Below are 16790 nucleotides of genomic sequence, written 5' to 3'. Positions count from 1 at the left end.
GCTCAGCGTCATATCCAGAGGTTGTGTTTGGGAAATAGACGTATGAGTGCTGCCAGCATTGCTGCAGAGGTTGAAGGGGTGGGGGAGTCAGCCTGTCAGTGCTCAGACCATACGCCGCACACTGCATCAAATTGGCCTGCATGGCTGTCGTCCCAGAAGGAACAGTTTGCTGAAGACAAGCAGACTAAGGACATGGATTACTGGAACCATGTCCTGTGGTCTGATGAGACCAAGATAAACTTATTTGGTTCAGATGGTGTCAAGCGTGTGTGGCAGCAGGTGAGGAGTACAAAGACAAGTGTGTCTTGCCTACAGTCGTGGGAGTGTCATGGTCTGGGGCTGCATGAGTGCTGCCGGCACTGGGGAGCTACAGTTCATTGAGGGAACCATGAATGCCAACAGAGCATGATCCCCTCCCTTCGGAGACTGGGCCGCAGGGCAGTATTCCAACATGATAACGACCCCAAACACACCTCCAAGACGACCACTGCCTTGCTAAAGAATGTCTCCAGACCTAAACCCTATTGAGCATCTGTGGGGCATCCTCAAACGGAAGGTGGAGGAGCGCAAGGTCTCTAACATCCACCAGCTCCGTGATGTCGTCATGGAGGAGTGGAAGAGGACTCCAGTGGCAACCTGTGAAGCTCTGGTGAACTCCATGCCCAAGGGGGTTAAGGCAGTGCTGGAAAATAATAGTGGCCACACAAAATATTGACACTTTGGGCCCAATTTGGACATTTTCACTTAGGGGTGTACTCACTTTTGTGGCCAGCGGTTTAGACATTAATGGCTGTGTGTTATTTTGAGGGGACAGCAAATTTACACTGTTATACAAGCTGTACACTCACTACTTTACATTGTAGCAAAGTGTCATTTCTTCAGTGTTGTCACATGAAAAGATATAATAAAATATTTAAAAAAATGTGAGGGGTGTACTCGCTTCTGTGAGATACTGTATGTATATATATATATATATATATATATATATATATATATATATATATATATATATATATATATATATATATATATATATATATATATAAAAGAGCATAAATTAAACTCAATTATAACCTCCAAAGAGCCTTTGGGTCAGGGAATGGCAAGGGCAGGGCAACCCTGTGGGATTATGGGGGATTACTGGTTTGTCTGTTAAATACCAAATATAGCAGCATACTTATAAATCTCAAAAACAGGGAGAGTGTGGCAATCTGTTTGTAGATGTCCTGTTTCTAAACAAATACAAATGGAATGAAGAATCAAGACCAAAGATTTATGGATTTATTTTGGAAAGGGCATTTCCAGGCCAGATGTTCAAATACTGAGAACAAACATCATTTTTATTTGCACCACTAAACTGAAACATCAACAACAGAGCTGCAAAACATTAAATGAATTCAACAAATATACATTTTACTGTGCTTCTTTCAGTGGTGTTACTATAAAACTATTTCAATTGCTTTGTATTACCAAACAGAGATTCTGGTATAAAATTAAAATTAATATAAATAATTAAAGCATCTTCATGCAAACAAAGCTGTTAAGAACTGCTCATAGAGTGCCATCTTGTGGCATGTCTGGAATCAAAAGGTCACTTTATTGGTGTTTGATAAACCAAGCATCACTAGTACTATTGCTCAAACCTATTTGTTTATTCAAACCACTAACTCTAAGTATTAAACTTCAACCATAATTCATCTAAAATCATAGAGACTTGAGGGTGGGCTCTTTTGACACCGTATCAAAAACCTAGCAATGTATTATCAACTTCTCAGGAAACCCTATCAACAGCATAGCAATGTCCTAAAAACCCTCAGAACACCCTATGCATACTGTAGTCTTGTGTCAGCAAGTTGTGCACAGGTAATGGATTTCACATGTACATCATCTGAAATGAAAAAAAAAAAAAATCTCAGCAAACATTGCCGATTGCTAATAGAGAAAAAGCATCACTAATGTCACTCAGTTTCCTGGAAAAAAAAAAAAAGTTGCACCTGATGTTCTTGAGTAGTTGCCATGACGATGGCTAAACAATTAGACTGTCCACTTTGTAGCAGGTTCATGGTTTCTATTAACAGCAGACACATGTACAATGTTACAGCTCCAGGTGTGTAATAATAAAATAAAAATACTCTTTAGTATTCAATTCCGAACACAGCCAGTGTGTGTGTAAGTATGAGGCATAACATTATGAGCACTGACAGGTGAAGTGAATCACACTGATTATCTCTTCATCACGGCACCTGTTAGTGGGTGGGATATATTAGGCAGCAAGTGAACATTTTGTCCTCAAAGTTGATGTGTTAGAAGCAGGAAAAATGGGCAAGCGTAAGGATTTGAGCGAGTTTGACAAGGGCCAAATTGTGATGGCTAGACGACTGGGTCAGAGCATCTCCAGAACTGCAGCTCTTGTGGGGTGTTCCCGGTCTGCAGTGGTCAGTATCTATCAAAAGTGATCCAAGGAAGGAACAGCGGTGAACAGGCGACAGGGTCATTGATGCACGTGGGGAGCGAAGGCTGGTCTGTGTGGTCCGATCCAACAGACGAGCTACTGTAGCTCAAATTGCTCAAGAAGTTAATGCTGGTTCTGATAGAAAGGTGTCAGAATACACAGTGCATCGCAGTTTGTTGCATATGGGGCTGCATAGCCGCTGACACCTGTCCACCGCCGAAAGCGCCAACAGTGGGCACATGAGCATCAGAACCACGGAGCAATGGAAGAAGGTGGCCTGGTCTGATGAATCACGTTTTCTTTTACATCATGTGGATGGTTTACCTGGGGAACACATGACACCAGGATGCACTATGGGAAGAAGGCAAGCTGGCAGAGGCAGTGTGATGCTTTGGGCAATGTTCTGCTGGGAAACCTTGGGTCCTGCCATCCATGTGGATGTTACTTTGACACGTACCACCTACCTAAGCATCATTGCAGACCATGTACTCCCTTTCATGGAAACGGTATTCCCTGGTGGCTGTGGCCTCTTTCAGCAGGATAATGCGTCCCTGCCACAAAGCAAAAATGGTTCAGGAATGGTTTGAGGAGCACAACAACTAGTTTGAGGTGTTGATTTGGCCTCCAAATTCCCCAGATCTCAATCCAATCGAGCATCTGTGGGATGTGCTGAACAAACAAGTCTGATCCATGGAGGCTCCACCTCACAACTTACGGGACTTAAAGGATCTGCTGCTAACATCTTGGTGTCAGATACCACAGCACACCTTCAGGGGTCTAGTGGAGTCCATGCCTCGATGGGTCAGGGCTGTTTTGGCAGCAAAAGTGGGACCAACACAATATTAGGGGTGGTCATAATGATATGCCTGATCGGTGTATGCATGTATGCATTTATATATACACACCAAGAACAACCTGAGACGAGATCTGTCGTGTCGATAGCTCAGACCATCATTATGTTGATGGACAGGAATGTTGTTCCAGGATCAACAATTATTAGATGTTGTGGTAGAAATTCCCCTAGGCACCTGACTGGAGTTAAAATGGCGCGTCTCCTAATCAACGCTTACAAATTTATCCTCTAGCACATCTCCTAATCAACATCAGCTGAGTCGGACGACGTCTCATCCCCCTATGAACTTGGGAATAAGTGTTCCACTAACCTGCAGTAACCACAGACTCCAAACAATGTCTTTAAAATGCTTTTATCATGGCCGAGATACATGGCAAAGGTAACATCATTTTTCTCTAATATGATTGGTTCTTCGTATGTGCAATTTAGCAAATCCCGCCCCCCAACCTCTGTTACTGGCAAAGCAACTTTGGTTTTTTGATTACTTCAGCTTGATACTCAGGTCATGGGGTCATTATATTCGAACACCCGTCTAGCCTCCTTTATGCATCTGTTATTTCAACACACTAACTTTGGCTAAAGTGTCTGTACATTTTTTGTTCTCAAAAGCATAGAAATGTTAAGACTGCAAGAAAAAGAAATGTTAGTTATAATTAATTAAAATTTCCTTCACAATGTTGAACCAGGAACATGTCTTACTTGGCAAAAATCACGGTGACCTATCAAATCCACTCAGTCGGTGTGGAAGTTCACAGTGAGTTTAGTCAAACCTGTGTGCACAAGACACATACGCAGCGGTTCTTTATTTCACTGGTTGTCATGGAGACGGCATTGCTCAAGTGGACTGAAACGACGCCATCTCACCTTCCAATCAACCTGACGACAGTTCTTTTCACATATGTAAAGTAGCTAGTATTTCAGTGTAGTGCAGATGTACACACACCATTATATCTAAGGTATGATGGAAAAAAGACAGGAAATGCAGCTGAGGTTTTTTCCAGGAGTTGCTTCCTGTTTGGTAGAAGCATTGAAAAGCATTTTACAGCGCTTCCATCTGCATGTCCTTGAGTTCTGCCATCATCCAAAGATGATGCATCCGGAAGTACAGTTTCAACTTGGCTAGAATGGTGCAGTGTCTCTTACTGAACCTCAGGCTCTCTACAGTGAAGTAATACTTACAACAAACAAAAAAACTAATAACTGCAGCAGCAGCATCACTTTTATACACATAAGTGAATGCGGGTGATTCACATGGGTGAATCTCATGAAATTGGTTGGGTAACAGTCAATCCCAAAATCAAAAATAACTATTTATATTTTGTTTTTCATTAAGAAAATTAAGTGCATTTGCATTATTATCAGAAATTTGCATTATTTTTATGACAATAGAGCACATTTCTTCTTCAAAGTCTTATTACTGTAATTTCAAATATACAATATTTATACATCATGGTTTAATTTACTGCCTTTAATATATCTTTATATTAATAAAATATAAAACATTGTATTGCAGTATTCTATTACTGTAATAAAAAAAAATCAAGAAAAAACACGATGCATTACAATACTGAGAATTTGGGGAATAAATGTGGTTAATTGACATGAAACAGTGAAAAATATTAATATTAATATTAATAACTAAAATCATCAAATATAATTTTTTTTAACAATGTGATAGAACGACAAATAGATAGAATGATGGATAGCACAATAGAACGATAGATAGAAAGACAGGCAGAATCATAGAATGATAGATAGAACGATAGCACAATAGAATGATAGATGGGATGATAGAACAATAGAATAATAGATAGATAGATAGATAGATAGAACGATAGAACAATAGACAGAATGATAGAATGATAGAACGATACAGACAGAACGATAGATATATAAAACAATAGATAGATAAAACAATAGACAGAACGATATAGACAGAACGATAGATCGATAGAATGATGGATAGCACAATAGAACGATAGATAGAAAGATAGGCAGAATCATAGAATGATAGATAGAACGATAGCACAATTGAACGATAGATGGGACGATAGAACAATAGATAGATAGATAGAACGGTAGATAGAACGATAGATAGAACGATAGAACAATAGACAGAACGATAGAATGATAGACAGAATGAGAGAATGATAGACAGACAGAACGATAGGTATATAGAACGATAGATAGACAGAACGATAGATAGAATGATATATATAGATAGATAGAACAATATAGACAGAGATAAAACAATAGACAGAACGATATGATAGAACAATAGATAGATAGAACGACAGATAGATAGCTAGATAGATAGATAGATAGATAAATAGATAAAATGATAGACAGAATGATAGAACGATAGATAGAACGATAGATATATAGAACTATAGATAGATAGAATGATAGATAGACAGATAGACTGACAGATAGATAGATAGATAGATAGATAGATAGATAGATAAAATAGACAGAATGATATAGATAGAACAATAGAACGATATAGATAGATAGAAAGAACGATCGATAGATACATAGAATGATAGAAAGATAGATAGATAGAACGATAGACAGAAAGATAGATAGATAGATAGATAGATAAAACAACAGACAGAACGATATAGATAGAACGATATAGACAAATAGATATATAGAACGATAGACAGAATGATATAGATAGAACGATAGATATATAGATAGATAAAACAATAGACAGAACGATATAGATAGAACGATAGATAGATAGAATGATATAGACAGACAGACAGACAGACAGATAGATAGATAGATAGACTCTTGTGGTTGGGCCTCCTTAGAATGAATATATTGTAAGAAATGTCTCAAAATCTTACAAAATTGCTTGTTTAAATCGTTTCTAAATCCTGTAAGGGTCCAAATGTGTATCTGAAGTTCTTGAGAATCAAGGTTATTTTAAGTCTTGATGTTTTCCTGCTTCTCTCTCTGTCTCTCTCTCTCTCTCTCGCTCGTTCTCCCACCCTGCCTGTTTCTCCTCTCAGCATGTGAATAATGCACCTCTCATTGTCGCTTAGATCCGATCAACGTCATGCCTGCAATGCAAGCGCGCTCAATCACATTTACACTACAGACAGACAGGCAGCTGTGGCATAACTGACTTCGGCCTCTATCCGGATCGCTCTAAATATCTGTCTGTGATTGTACGGTAAGAACAAAATGTATTCTCTCTTCTTTATCCATTTACCACACTGCAACTCTGTAGTATCATTTCTTACCATATGCACACTGAAGGTACATGTTCTACCACAAAGTTGAAGGCACTGAATAAGGTCTGCTTAATGCATTGTTAGATCTTTCATTTGTTGCAGTGGTTAAGTTGAAGCAGTGAGAACAACCAGTGCCTTGATTAGAATAGAAACACTTTGCGACCTCTTCAAAATCACAAGTGCATACTGAATATATGCTGTTTTACATATCATCTTTCCATGTACATTACAAAAGCTTGAAGACAACCATAAGCGTAATGGCATAAAGTCATTTTCTGAAGCGTTTGCTCTTTTAATCTATATTGATATGCAGAACAGCTGGGCAGGATTTTCAAAGGCCACTTTACTCTTTCTATGTGCAACCCACAAGTGGAGCTTCTCTACCTGCTCCCAGTAGAGCTGAGCAGAACATCGCTGACATGGTACAATCACCGCTACTCAAAAGCAATCGTCATTTCCTCCATGGTAACAGCGTGCGAGCTGCTCATGACAACTTGTTCACATAGAGGAAGTGCACAATGGTACTTGGACAGTCAGTGCTGATAAAGTTCTGAGGCTTTGATTTTAACATCATGCAAATGCGATTAAAGTCAACATGAATTTATATTTGCAAGCATTTTACAACTGTAATCTGACTTTTCTGAGGGTAACTCGGTATTATATAGACTTATATAGACTTGAGACTTCATAGCATCAGCTGAAAAGGACAGTCGTTTGAGAGGGAAAGCATTGCATTCTGGTGGAAGACCAGAAATTTATTTCAAAGATCATCTTTTGAAGTCATCCTCGAAATAATGCACACTAATGACTTTTAGACAGTAATACCGGGAATGCACATTAATAATTTCGATTTCATGTTGCATTTTGGGGAAAGATCGCAAAAATTTAGAAATTATCTTTGAAATAACGTGCACTAATGAATCGTTAACAATCAACAAGAAAAAGGGTCGTTGGCGCTGATAGCCTAGTGGTTAGCGCACTGAAAAGAAAAAGGGTCAATTTTGATTTCATGTTGACTTTAAAGGGTTAGTTCACCCAAAAATGAAAATTCTGTCATTAATTACTCACCCTCATGTCGTTCCACACTTCTTCATGAAGCTTCGAAGATTTACTAATCTTTTGTTTCGAATCAGTGGTTCGGAGCGCGTATCAAACTAAAGTCACGTGATTTCAGTAAATGAGGCTTCGTTACGTCATAAGTGTTTCGAAACGTTTCGAAATTTCAATGGTTCACGTGACTGATACACTCTCCGAACAAAAGATTCGTAAAGCTTCGAAGCTTCATGAAGCAGTGTTTTGAAATCGCCCATCACTAGATATTGTTGAATAAAGTCGTTATTTTGTTTTTTGCCACACAAAAAGTATTCTCGTCGCTTTATAACATTAAGGTTGAACCACTGTAGTCACATGAACTGTTTTAAATATTATTTTAGTAGCTTTCTGGGCCATCTGAAAGTGTTAATTATCAATGCAGGCCTCACTGAGCCATCGGATTTTATCAAAAATATCTTAATTTGTTTTCCGAAGATGAACGAAGGTCTTACGGGTGTGGACTGACATGAGGGTGAGTAATTAATGACAGAATTTTCATTTTTGGGTGAACTAACCCTTTAATGTATGCAAATTCAAAAAAAGTTTATAAAAAAAAAGACTCATTCACAGTTGCGAAGCATGGAAGTTGTACTGATGTCTGGAAGTGATTGTTTTCAAAATGTTTGTCTTTAATTCACAAGGCCAGATTCTGAGAGACAAAAATAAGAATAGTTTGCAAAAGCAAACAAATTACAAATGGTTTAGCTGCAAGGAGACTTCTTTATAATCCATCCCTAAGATGTAGGGCGACGCTTATAAAATACATTATCTATACTCTCTTTTAGGGGTGTAACGATACACAAAAGCGACGGTTCGGTAGGTACCTCAGGTTTTGAATTCACGGTTCGGTTCGTAACAGCAGGGGGAGAAAACTAAATGAAATTGCTCTTTTTTTAAATTAAACAGTAGTTTACTGAACAAACTGTGTCTTTAAACAAATTATAATTAAAACTTTCTGAAGGATAATTTTTTTTTTATCTCTGCTAATGCTGTAAACTATATAGGGAGCCCTTACTTGGACATTACTATAATATTAAAGGTTAAGAGCCCATTAGCCTAAATTCAGTTGCTATTTATCTTTCAACATACCTTCAGATGTTCATTCATGTTTATTCTGTAACTAGTATTAAAGAGGAAGAGATGATCGCATTCACTCGTTCTCCGCACGGCCGTTTGTAATGAGGCGTCTGTACAGTGATCCGTCACGCCACATCAAAGTGCGTCAAAACGACATTTTTTTGCTTGAATTTTGTGATAAAATGGACAGAATTTGAAAGATGACACTTTGTTTCTTATCGAAAGTAACAAAAGGCTGAGCTTATTGCGATTATTGGTGGTTAGGCTACAATGCTGTATTCGTCGTGTAGATCCAATGGGCCAGGGCTGGGCGTGGTGCGTTCGGTACGCCATGAGAGTATCACGGTTTTTCAGTTCGGTTTGAATATAGTTACACCCCTACTCTCTTTGCATAAGCACCACTAACTGTCTCTCTGATTGACTTTAAATGTATTCAGAAACACTTTATAAACCCCAATCAGAGGCATGATGTTCTGCAGGCTCTGAGAAAATAACACCAAGGACAGCAAACACAATGGCCTTTAGAAAGATGCAGTTGCTAAAGAAAGCATAAGGGAGGCCAAGCTCTGCGCTCATACTGAAAAGGACAGGCATTGCAAAGAATGTTGTCTGGAGGTAATGGCAAACAATAAAGCCAAGGTCTCTGCTTCGGTGTATTGAATTTAGCTTTTCAAAAAAAAAAAAAAAAAAAAAAGGTATTGGAGAGAGAGCTGTAATTCTACAGAAAGAGAGCTTGTTGCTGAGCAAGACTGGATAAGAAACATGTAATGAAACGGGAAGTGCATTTGGTTCCATTTTAATTTTTTTGCAGCATTTGTGTGTAACCAATCAAGCATCTAATAATGAGCAGACCACAATAACTCAAAGCTACTTGAGTCTTCCAATTAGTACATGTAATGCGTGTAATTTGCCGTCGTATACAGCCCACTGTATCATATTTGAAACAAAAATTTCGAAGGCCTCTAAATTATCAGTATGGCTAAAATGTTACTGAAAAACTTGTACACAATCGACTACATACACTCTAAAAAATGCTGGGTTAAAAACAACCCAAGTTGGGTTGGAAATGGACAAACCCAGCAATTGGGCTGTTTTAACCCAAAGGTTGGGTTAAATGTTTGCCCAACCTGCTGGGTAGTTTTATTTAACACAACTATTGTTTAAAAATTACTGTATTGCTTGCTTAAAATTAACCCAAAATATGTTGAAAATTAACATTTATTAATATGTTTAATAAATGAACATTTATTAATAAGTTTAATGAATAATAATAAACAATAAACATTTATTAAATTGCTTATTAATAAATGTTCACCTTTTGATTGTGTCTGATTTTTAATTTCCAACCTATTTTGGGTTCATTTTAAGCCAGCCTATTATAATAATAATAATAATAATAATAATAATGTTTATTAATAATAATAATAATAATAATAATGTATGGAATTAGATATAATACAGATGTATATAATTTATGAAATTAGAAAAAAAAATGCCCAGCAGGTTGGGCAAACATTTAACCCAACGCCGGGTTAAGACAACCCAATTGCTGGGTTTGTCCATTTTCAACCCAACTTCATATTTCCTTCATACTATATCACACAGTACTATACAAGCCATAAAAGCCTGATATATGACACTCAACAAAAAACACATGCACACTATATATTTTTTTTTAGATATAAATATTTTATCTAAATGTTCAATTAACTGTTCCATTTTGAAAAATTACATTTTTCGGACTCTTGTGGTGCTTTTCCACTGCACGGTATGGCTCACTTTTTGGAGCTTTCCCACTGCAAGGTACGGCTCGGTATGGTTCACTTAAATAGTACCACCTCAGTTGAGGTTCTAAGCGAGCCATACCGCTACTAAAATGTGATGTGTAAACACTGCATATCACTGATTTCTCAGAGAGAATCAGCATCGTTGGATTTGAAACACGAGACACCAAACCCGCTAGATTTAAATAGTCAGTAACAGCCACCACAGTATTGTTTGTTCGCACAACTTTTTTAAACGACCGTCGGACGCAACTTGAAAAAAAGAAATGGCTGTATCAGGGTCATTAGACGAGGTGCAGACATTCCTCTCGTTGGTAGCCGAGGAGCGGATACACGGCCATAGAGATGGCACAACTATAACGATCAGTCTATAATCCCACCCACTTTGAAGAGGTATTAAACTGCAATGGAAAAGCAAACCGAAAGTTAAGCAAGTCGAGCTGAGCCGAGTCGTACCACGCAGTGGAAAAGCACCATTATTGTTATATGTCAGGCTTTACCTGGCTAATCTTGTCCCCCTCTTCACAGGCTTTGTCATGGCAGCATCCGTGATCCCCATCAGGTGTGAGTCACAGTGAAAGAGGTGAGGATGGAAGGTCCACAAGTGGTCAACGTTGATAGCAACTCCTTGCTTAAGGCCGTCTACCTATGTCGTCTCCGCCTCACACGGCTACTCCTGGAAGGTGGCGCTTACATAAACGAGAGTAACGAGTGTGGCGAAACACCTCTGATGGTCGCCTGCAGGAGCAGGCATACGGACCAGCAAAGTGTTTCGAAGGTTAAAATGGTGGGGTACCTGCTTGAAAGTGGAGCTGACCCAAACATCCAGGATAAAAGTGGGAAGACTGCTCTAATGCACGCCTGCTTGGAGCAAGCCGGTTCTGAAGTGGTGGCGTTGCTCTTGGGTAGCGGGGCGGATCCATGTCTTGAGGACCACACTGGGTCTTCAGCTCTGATATACGCCATCAATGCCAGCGATGAAGAAACTCTTAAAATGTTGATGGATGCATGTAAAGCCAGAGGAAAAGAGGTTATCATCATCACCCCTGATAAACTTGCATATGGAAGGCAAATGACAAAACAGTACCTATCCATTCCTCCACTTGCAATGGTGGAACAATGGGACAAGGAAAACTCCACCATTGTTCCCTGTGCTTCTCCATCTGATATTCTCCTCAGTACATCTCCACATGGGACTCTTTCTTCTAGTCCTACAGAGCATATGTTTTCCTTCCAGGACCTCCAAAGCATGACCAATTCCCAGCCAGCTTCTCCATCCCACCAGGCTCCCCTGGTGCACAGTCGAGTGAGTAAACTCCACAATCTCCAAAGATTACACTCCGAGCCTTGGCTGAAAATCCCGCAGTCTTTTCTGGCCCAACAGCACACCAAAACCACCCCTGCTACGGAGGAACTCCCGGACATCACACCCGAAGAGGAGTTCAGTTTCAGAATGAAGAGATTGGCTTTTGGTAATAAGCCACTATCACGCCATTGCAGTGTTGATCTGAAAGAAGCTAACTGTTTGAGTCAAACTCTAAGTCAGGGAAGCAATAGTGGAGGTCTAAGACCGGAAGGAGCACTATGCCGAAACATGTCCTTTGATAGCTTATCGTCCTTGCACTCTTTATCCCATCCCAATCTTCATAGCAAAAGCAGCGTGGAAGCTCTACCGGCTGATAAGGATCCGGGCAAATCCCTGCCAAATTTGGCTGTGTCCAGTCTCCGCAACATCATCCAGAGAAGGAAACTAGGAATGGACCACTACAGCTCCGATTCCCAACTATCGGTGAGCCTTGCCAACTCTCCAGAAGACCGTAAAGGACATCTGGAGAAGAGAAAATTTGCTGCGAACTCGCGTTCTCCTACCTTGGTAGGCTCCAGGGAGTCTCTTGAGAACGCTTCGTTGACGCACCTGCACAGGAGGAATCCAATCAGCTACGAGCGTCGGGGCTCTGGAGCGCTTTTGGATCCCATTTCCCATCCTAAAGCTGGTTTCCTCCCTCCTCTGAACCAGCATGCTCTGATCCCAAACATCACTGGAAGCGGAAACTCAAGCAGCATTGGCTCCAGCAACAAAGCAGTTTGTGGCGTAGCAGCAGGGACAAAGCCTTGCATTCCCTCGGCTCCTGCAGGTTTTCCTAAGGATCTCAAGACTAGGAGGATGCTGATGAGAAGACACTCCATGCAAACCGAGCAGCTCAAGCGACTTGGTGAATTCACAGAAATTTTTGGGCACTGAATGGTTGCTACTATTGTAAACAGTTTGACTGTAACAAATGCGCCAATTTGCACTGACAATAATTCATTGCTGGTTGCCGAAACTGAACAAATAACATCTGTCATCTAAGCTAAAATGAACAATTTCAACCGTGCATCTTTAAGGCGCGGTCACATTTACCACTGCTCAGTGAAAATTTGTGCGGGAAATTCAGTAATTACAGAAGGAATCTCTACGATCAGATCAGAAAGATTTCCCCTCTCGGATTTCGCTCGTATTCAAGTTGACCAACAAAAAGCTGCTTGGTTTGAAAGTGACTTCTGTGTGAGCTGTGGTTCATATATCTCTATGCTATTGACAATGGACCTTTTTGTTGCCCATGAAATTTCACTGTGACCGCACCCTACACTTAAAAACAACTTAATAGAAATGAATGGTTATGAATGTGGCAAGTGCTTCAATATCTAAGAAAACTGGGTATAAAACATGCAGGTTCGAAATATGCATTAATGGCATAGAAATTCAGCTTGCCAACTACAAATCATTCATTTGTAATATATTTGAGTCATTGTGTATAGAACATACTTTTGCTTGTGCATTGTTTGATGCTCACAATGTCTTAAAAAAAAAAAAAACAATCAATTTCTACAAAATTCTATATTGCGAGCAGTAAATTTGCAGCAAATCACTCACCAATCTCAATTTATCTAAATGGTCGAAATATATGTTGTCATAAATGAGCATGAGACAATGAATTTGCATATTTATCAAAATTTTATTCTACATGAGATACATATTAGAAATGAATGTTGTTTTGAAGAACATCCTTAGGTCCCATACCAGATAATTAATCAAATAAATCTGGTTTTCATGAATAAATAGATACACATTATGCAAACTGGTACATCTTAACAGCTTTTTGTAAAGCATAAAAATACTTTAATTGTGATGATTTAATTAATCAGTAACAGTGAGAAAATAATTTAACTCCCAAAGTATTCCACAAAGCACAAATATAATGGAGAAGATCTGAGATGTCTCATTTCACTGACATTTAATCTCAATCCTTCCGTAACAATCATCTGTATCTTAAGAAGATTTGTATTTGGTTTGTGACAGAATAATAGAAGCCTTCAGATTATTTAAATATACAAGTCTATATATTAAATAAACTGTTTCATCACTGTTTATGTTGTGTTTTATCACTATGAAGAAAAATGAAATAAAAAATAAGGAACAATCACTCGTCCTGTATTTCATTTCACCAATCACAGTAAAAGTGCATTTTGCAAATTAATAAATTTAGATTTTCGTTAAGCTGCAGCATTTAAAAATGATTTCAGAAATTTGGCATAAACATATTCATAATTCATATGAGGAGGGAAAAAAGCTTTGTTTTGCAGGTTTAAGGTACATTTTAAGCTGAATCAAAAATTGCAGGACCACAGTCTAGTGAATAGAGAAGGTTATTGCATTTATAAAATGGCTACTTAGTTCAGAAACATCATCCAGCATAATTTAAGGAAAGAGTTTCCATGAGATTCTTCAATCTGTCAAACTCATTAAAAGTAACAGATACTTTATCGTCTGAAGTATAGTGAGAACCAGTGCTTAATTTGTAAATTGTAAGACGCAAAGGGCAGAACACGTGGTTAAAATAACATGCCATGTACTCAAATCCCCACTTACTAAACTCTGGCACTTACAGGCCTCAATTTTGAACAATTTGCATGATATACATATTGTGGCAATAATTTTAGGCTACTCACATTCATTTACGAATTACACAAGTCACGTAAATGATATATTTTCCAATCAAAATGGCAAAATTTGACTAAAGAAGTCAAGTAGTTCAGTGCCAGTCTTTTAACATTTCTATCGTAAGATATATGTCAGACATTAACTTAATATCATTTAATGATCAAATGTTTTGCATCTTATCTCATGCTTTTTCACCATTAAAACTGACGCATCACGCTAGAATTCACGCTCGCAGTCTTTAGGCCCTATCATACACCTGGCGCAATGCGACGCCAGGCGCGACGCAGGTGTTTTTTGCTAGTTTCAGCCCGACGCAGTTATCATTTTCACATCCAGCGCCCACGTTGTTTAAATAGCAAATGAACTCGCGCCCATCTGTTCGCCCATGGGCGTGCTAGTCTGAAAAGGAGGTGTGTTCAGGCGCATTGTTGGCGTGTTGCTATTTTGAGGCAACTGAAAACGACTGCGCCTTTGACCAACAAAAACCTGGTCTAAAGTCAATGGCAAAAGTCAAAGTCGCAGTATTTTTTTTGTTATTTAAAGGGCGCGTTAGTAATATGTGCCTACAGATCCGTTTCCTCTCTGGAGAAGCGTTCAGTCTTTCCGCTTGCAAATTCCGCCATGTAAATAGCGAATCCGCCATGGTGCGAGCGCACCTGGCTTTCAAAGGGAATGGGAGATGAGACTCTGATTGGTTTATTGCACGTTACGGCCAAAACACACCCATGACTCATGAAGAGACTAGGTACAACCCTTTTGGACCATGCGCCTGGCGCGCAGACCATTTTTTCCCGTCGTTAAACTAGCAAAAGTGGATTCGGACATGGCCTAAGTGTACCAGCGCCATGCGCTTTGATTGTTAAAATAGGGCCCTTTGATTGGCCGTCTCATTCATTTTGACATTGGCGAGCGCTGTTATTAGACCACTGAGGCAGACCAGACTAACTAACTTTAAACTTCATGTAATCCTAACATAAGAGGCACAGCTCAATGGAGATCAGTAGAGCAAAATAAAGAATATCAAATACTGGGGACGTGTCTAATCGCAATGTCTATTGATATTACGTTAATGTAGATAGCATATTAATGTCCAGGAGGGCAAAAAAGTACATGGTAGCATCTTCACTGTCTATCAATCTTTCCCTTTCTGTCATCACAACCAATATTCTGTTTAACGACGAGAGATGCTGGATCCGCACAAACAGGTACGGTGTTGTGTCAAATTCTGACCCCCGCCAAATTATTAGGTTTAGGATTAGGTGTGAGGTTAGGATTAGGCAATCAGGTAGCGACTTCAACGAGGTAATTTGGCAGGGAGTCGAAATTCAGCACAACACTGGAACACAGACAGTCAAAAACCAACAGGTCCCAGATCCTGTTTCGACACAAATTAAGCACTGGTGAGGACATTTGGCAGGTTTATTAACTGGCATAATGGTGGGCTGAGCAAAATTCAAAAATCCAAAAACATGGAAAGTGTTCAGATGTGTTGAGATTTTTTCAGGCCAACTTTAAAAGCCTGATTTTCAATTCCTGGCTGGTCACACCATCTAGTGTTAATAGTGGGGGCTGTTTTTCAGGTTGTCCAGTAAAATGAATTAATGAAGCCATTTAAAGATCTTAATAAAAGACCTTTTCTTTAATCAATACAGTAGTGTGAAAATAATTATATAAATGTTAAAGCACATGGTTCCTTTACACTGAACTGTATTTTTGGTAAATATATGTGGTTTGAAACTAAACAACCACCATTGTTTTCATAAGCATGACATTGCGCTTTTTTTTGGGTTATAATTGCAGAATGAGAATTATAATTTGCCCTATCAAAAATATCACCTTTAATCAACACATGAACTGTTCCAAAAATAGTATTTAAGCTTAATAAAAGCTTAATTGAATTAGCAGATGATTTCATCTATATGTTTTAAATAATCAAACGGAGGAGTATTTTACCCTCTGTGTATTTTACAGATCGAGGAACATTGACTAATCATAAGACGCAGTACTTAGAAAGTACAATAATCATTACATAAAATCTTCATATGGATTTTTACGTCCACATGAAGCTACTTCATATGATAAAAGTAAATTATGACGGATGGGAAAAAACACTGCAGATTCCAGACTTAAAATTTGAGAAACGCAGGACTTCACATGCTCGGTCACCGTGTGCGCAATCAAGTAATGATTATAATTCTCTGTATATCTGACATCATAGTCATACAAAAACAATTCCGTTTGAGTTCAAACCAACATCCATCGACCAGCATCCAACGAACAGACCCCAGAAACACAACCGAAGAAGCAC

General features: G+C 38.9%; 1 protein-coding gene across 1 annotated transcript; it reads left to right on the top strand.

Moving 5' to 3' along the window:
* The first annotated feature begins 1111 nt into the window (after positions 1–1111).
* ankrd34ba (ankyrin repeat domain 34Ba) lies at positions 1112–13961 on the top strand. Its single transcript, XM_051910435.1, has 2 exons — positions 1112–6486; positions 11029–13961. The coding sequence occupies exon 2, from the start codon at positions 11090–11092 to the stop codon at positions 12740–12742; it is 1653 nt and encodes a 550-aa protein (XP_051766395.1). The 5' UTR covers positions 1112–6486; positions 11029–11089; the 3' UTR covers positions 12743–13961.
* The last annotated feature ends 2829 nt before the right edge of the window (positions 13962–16790 follow it).

Source organism: Ctenopharyngodon idella, chromosome 10 (genome assembly GCF_019924925.1).
Source record: "Ctenopharyngodon idella isolate HZGC_01 chromosome 10, HZGC01, whole genome shotgun sequence".
NCBI lineage: Eukaryota > Metazoa > Chordata > Actinopteri > Cypriniformes > Xenocyprididae > Ctenopharyngodon > Ctenopharyngodon idella.
Note: the sequence above shows the minus strand (reverse complement) of the source record. Positions and strands in the feature narration are given on the sequence as shown.

Excerpts from the sequence above, each read along its gene's own strand:
- ankrd34ba (XM_051910435.1), top strand. The coding sequence starts at position 11,090 with ATGGAAGGTCCACAAGTGGTCAACGTTGATAGCAACTCCTTGCTTAAG.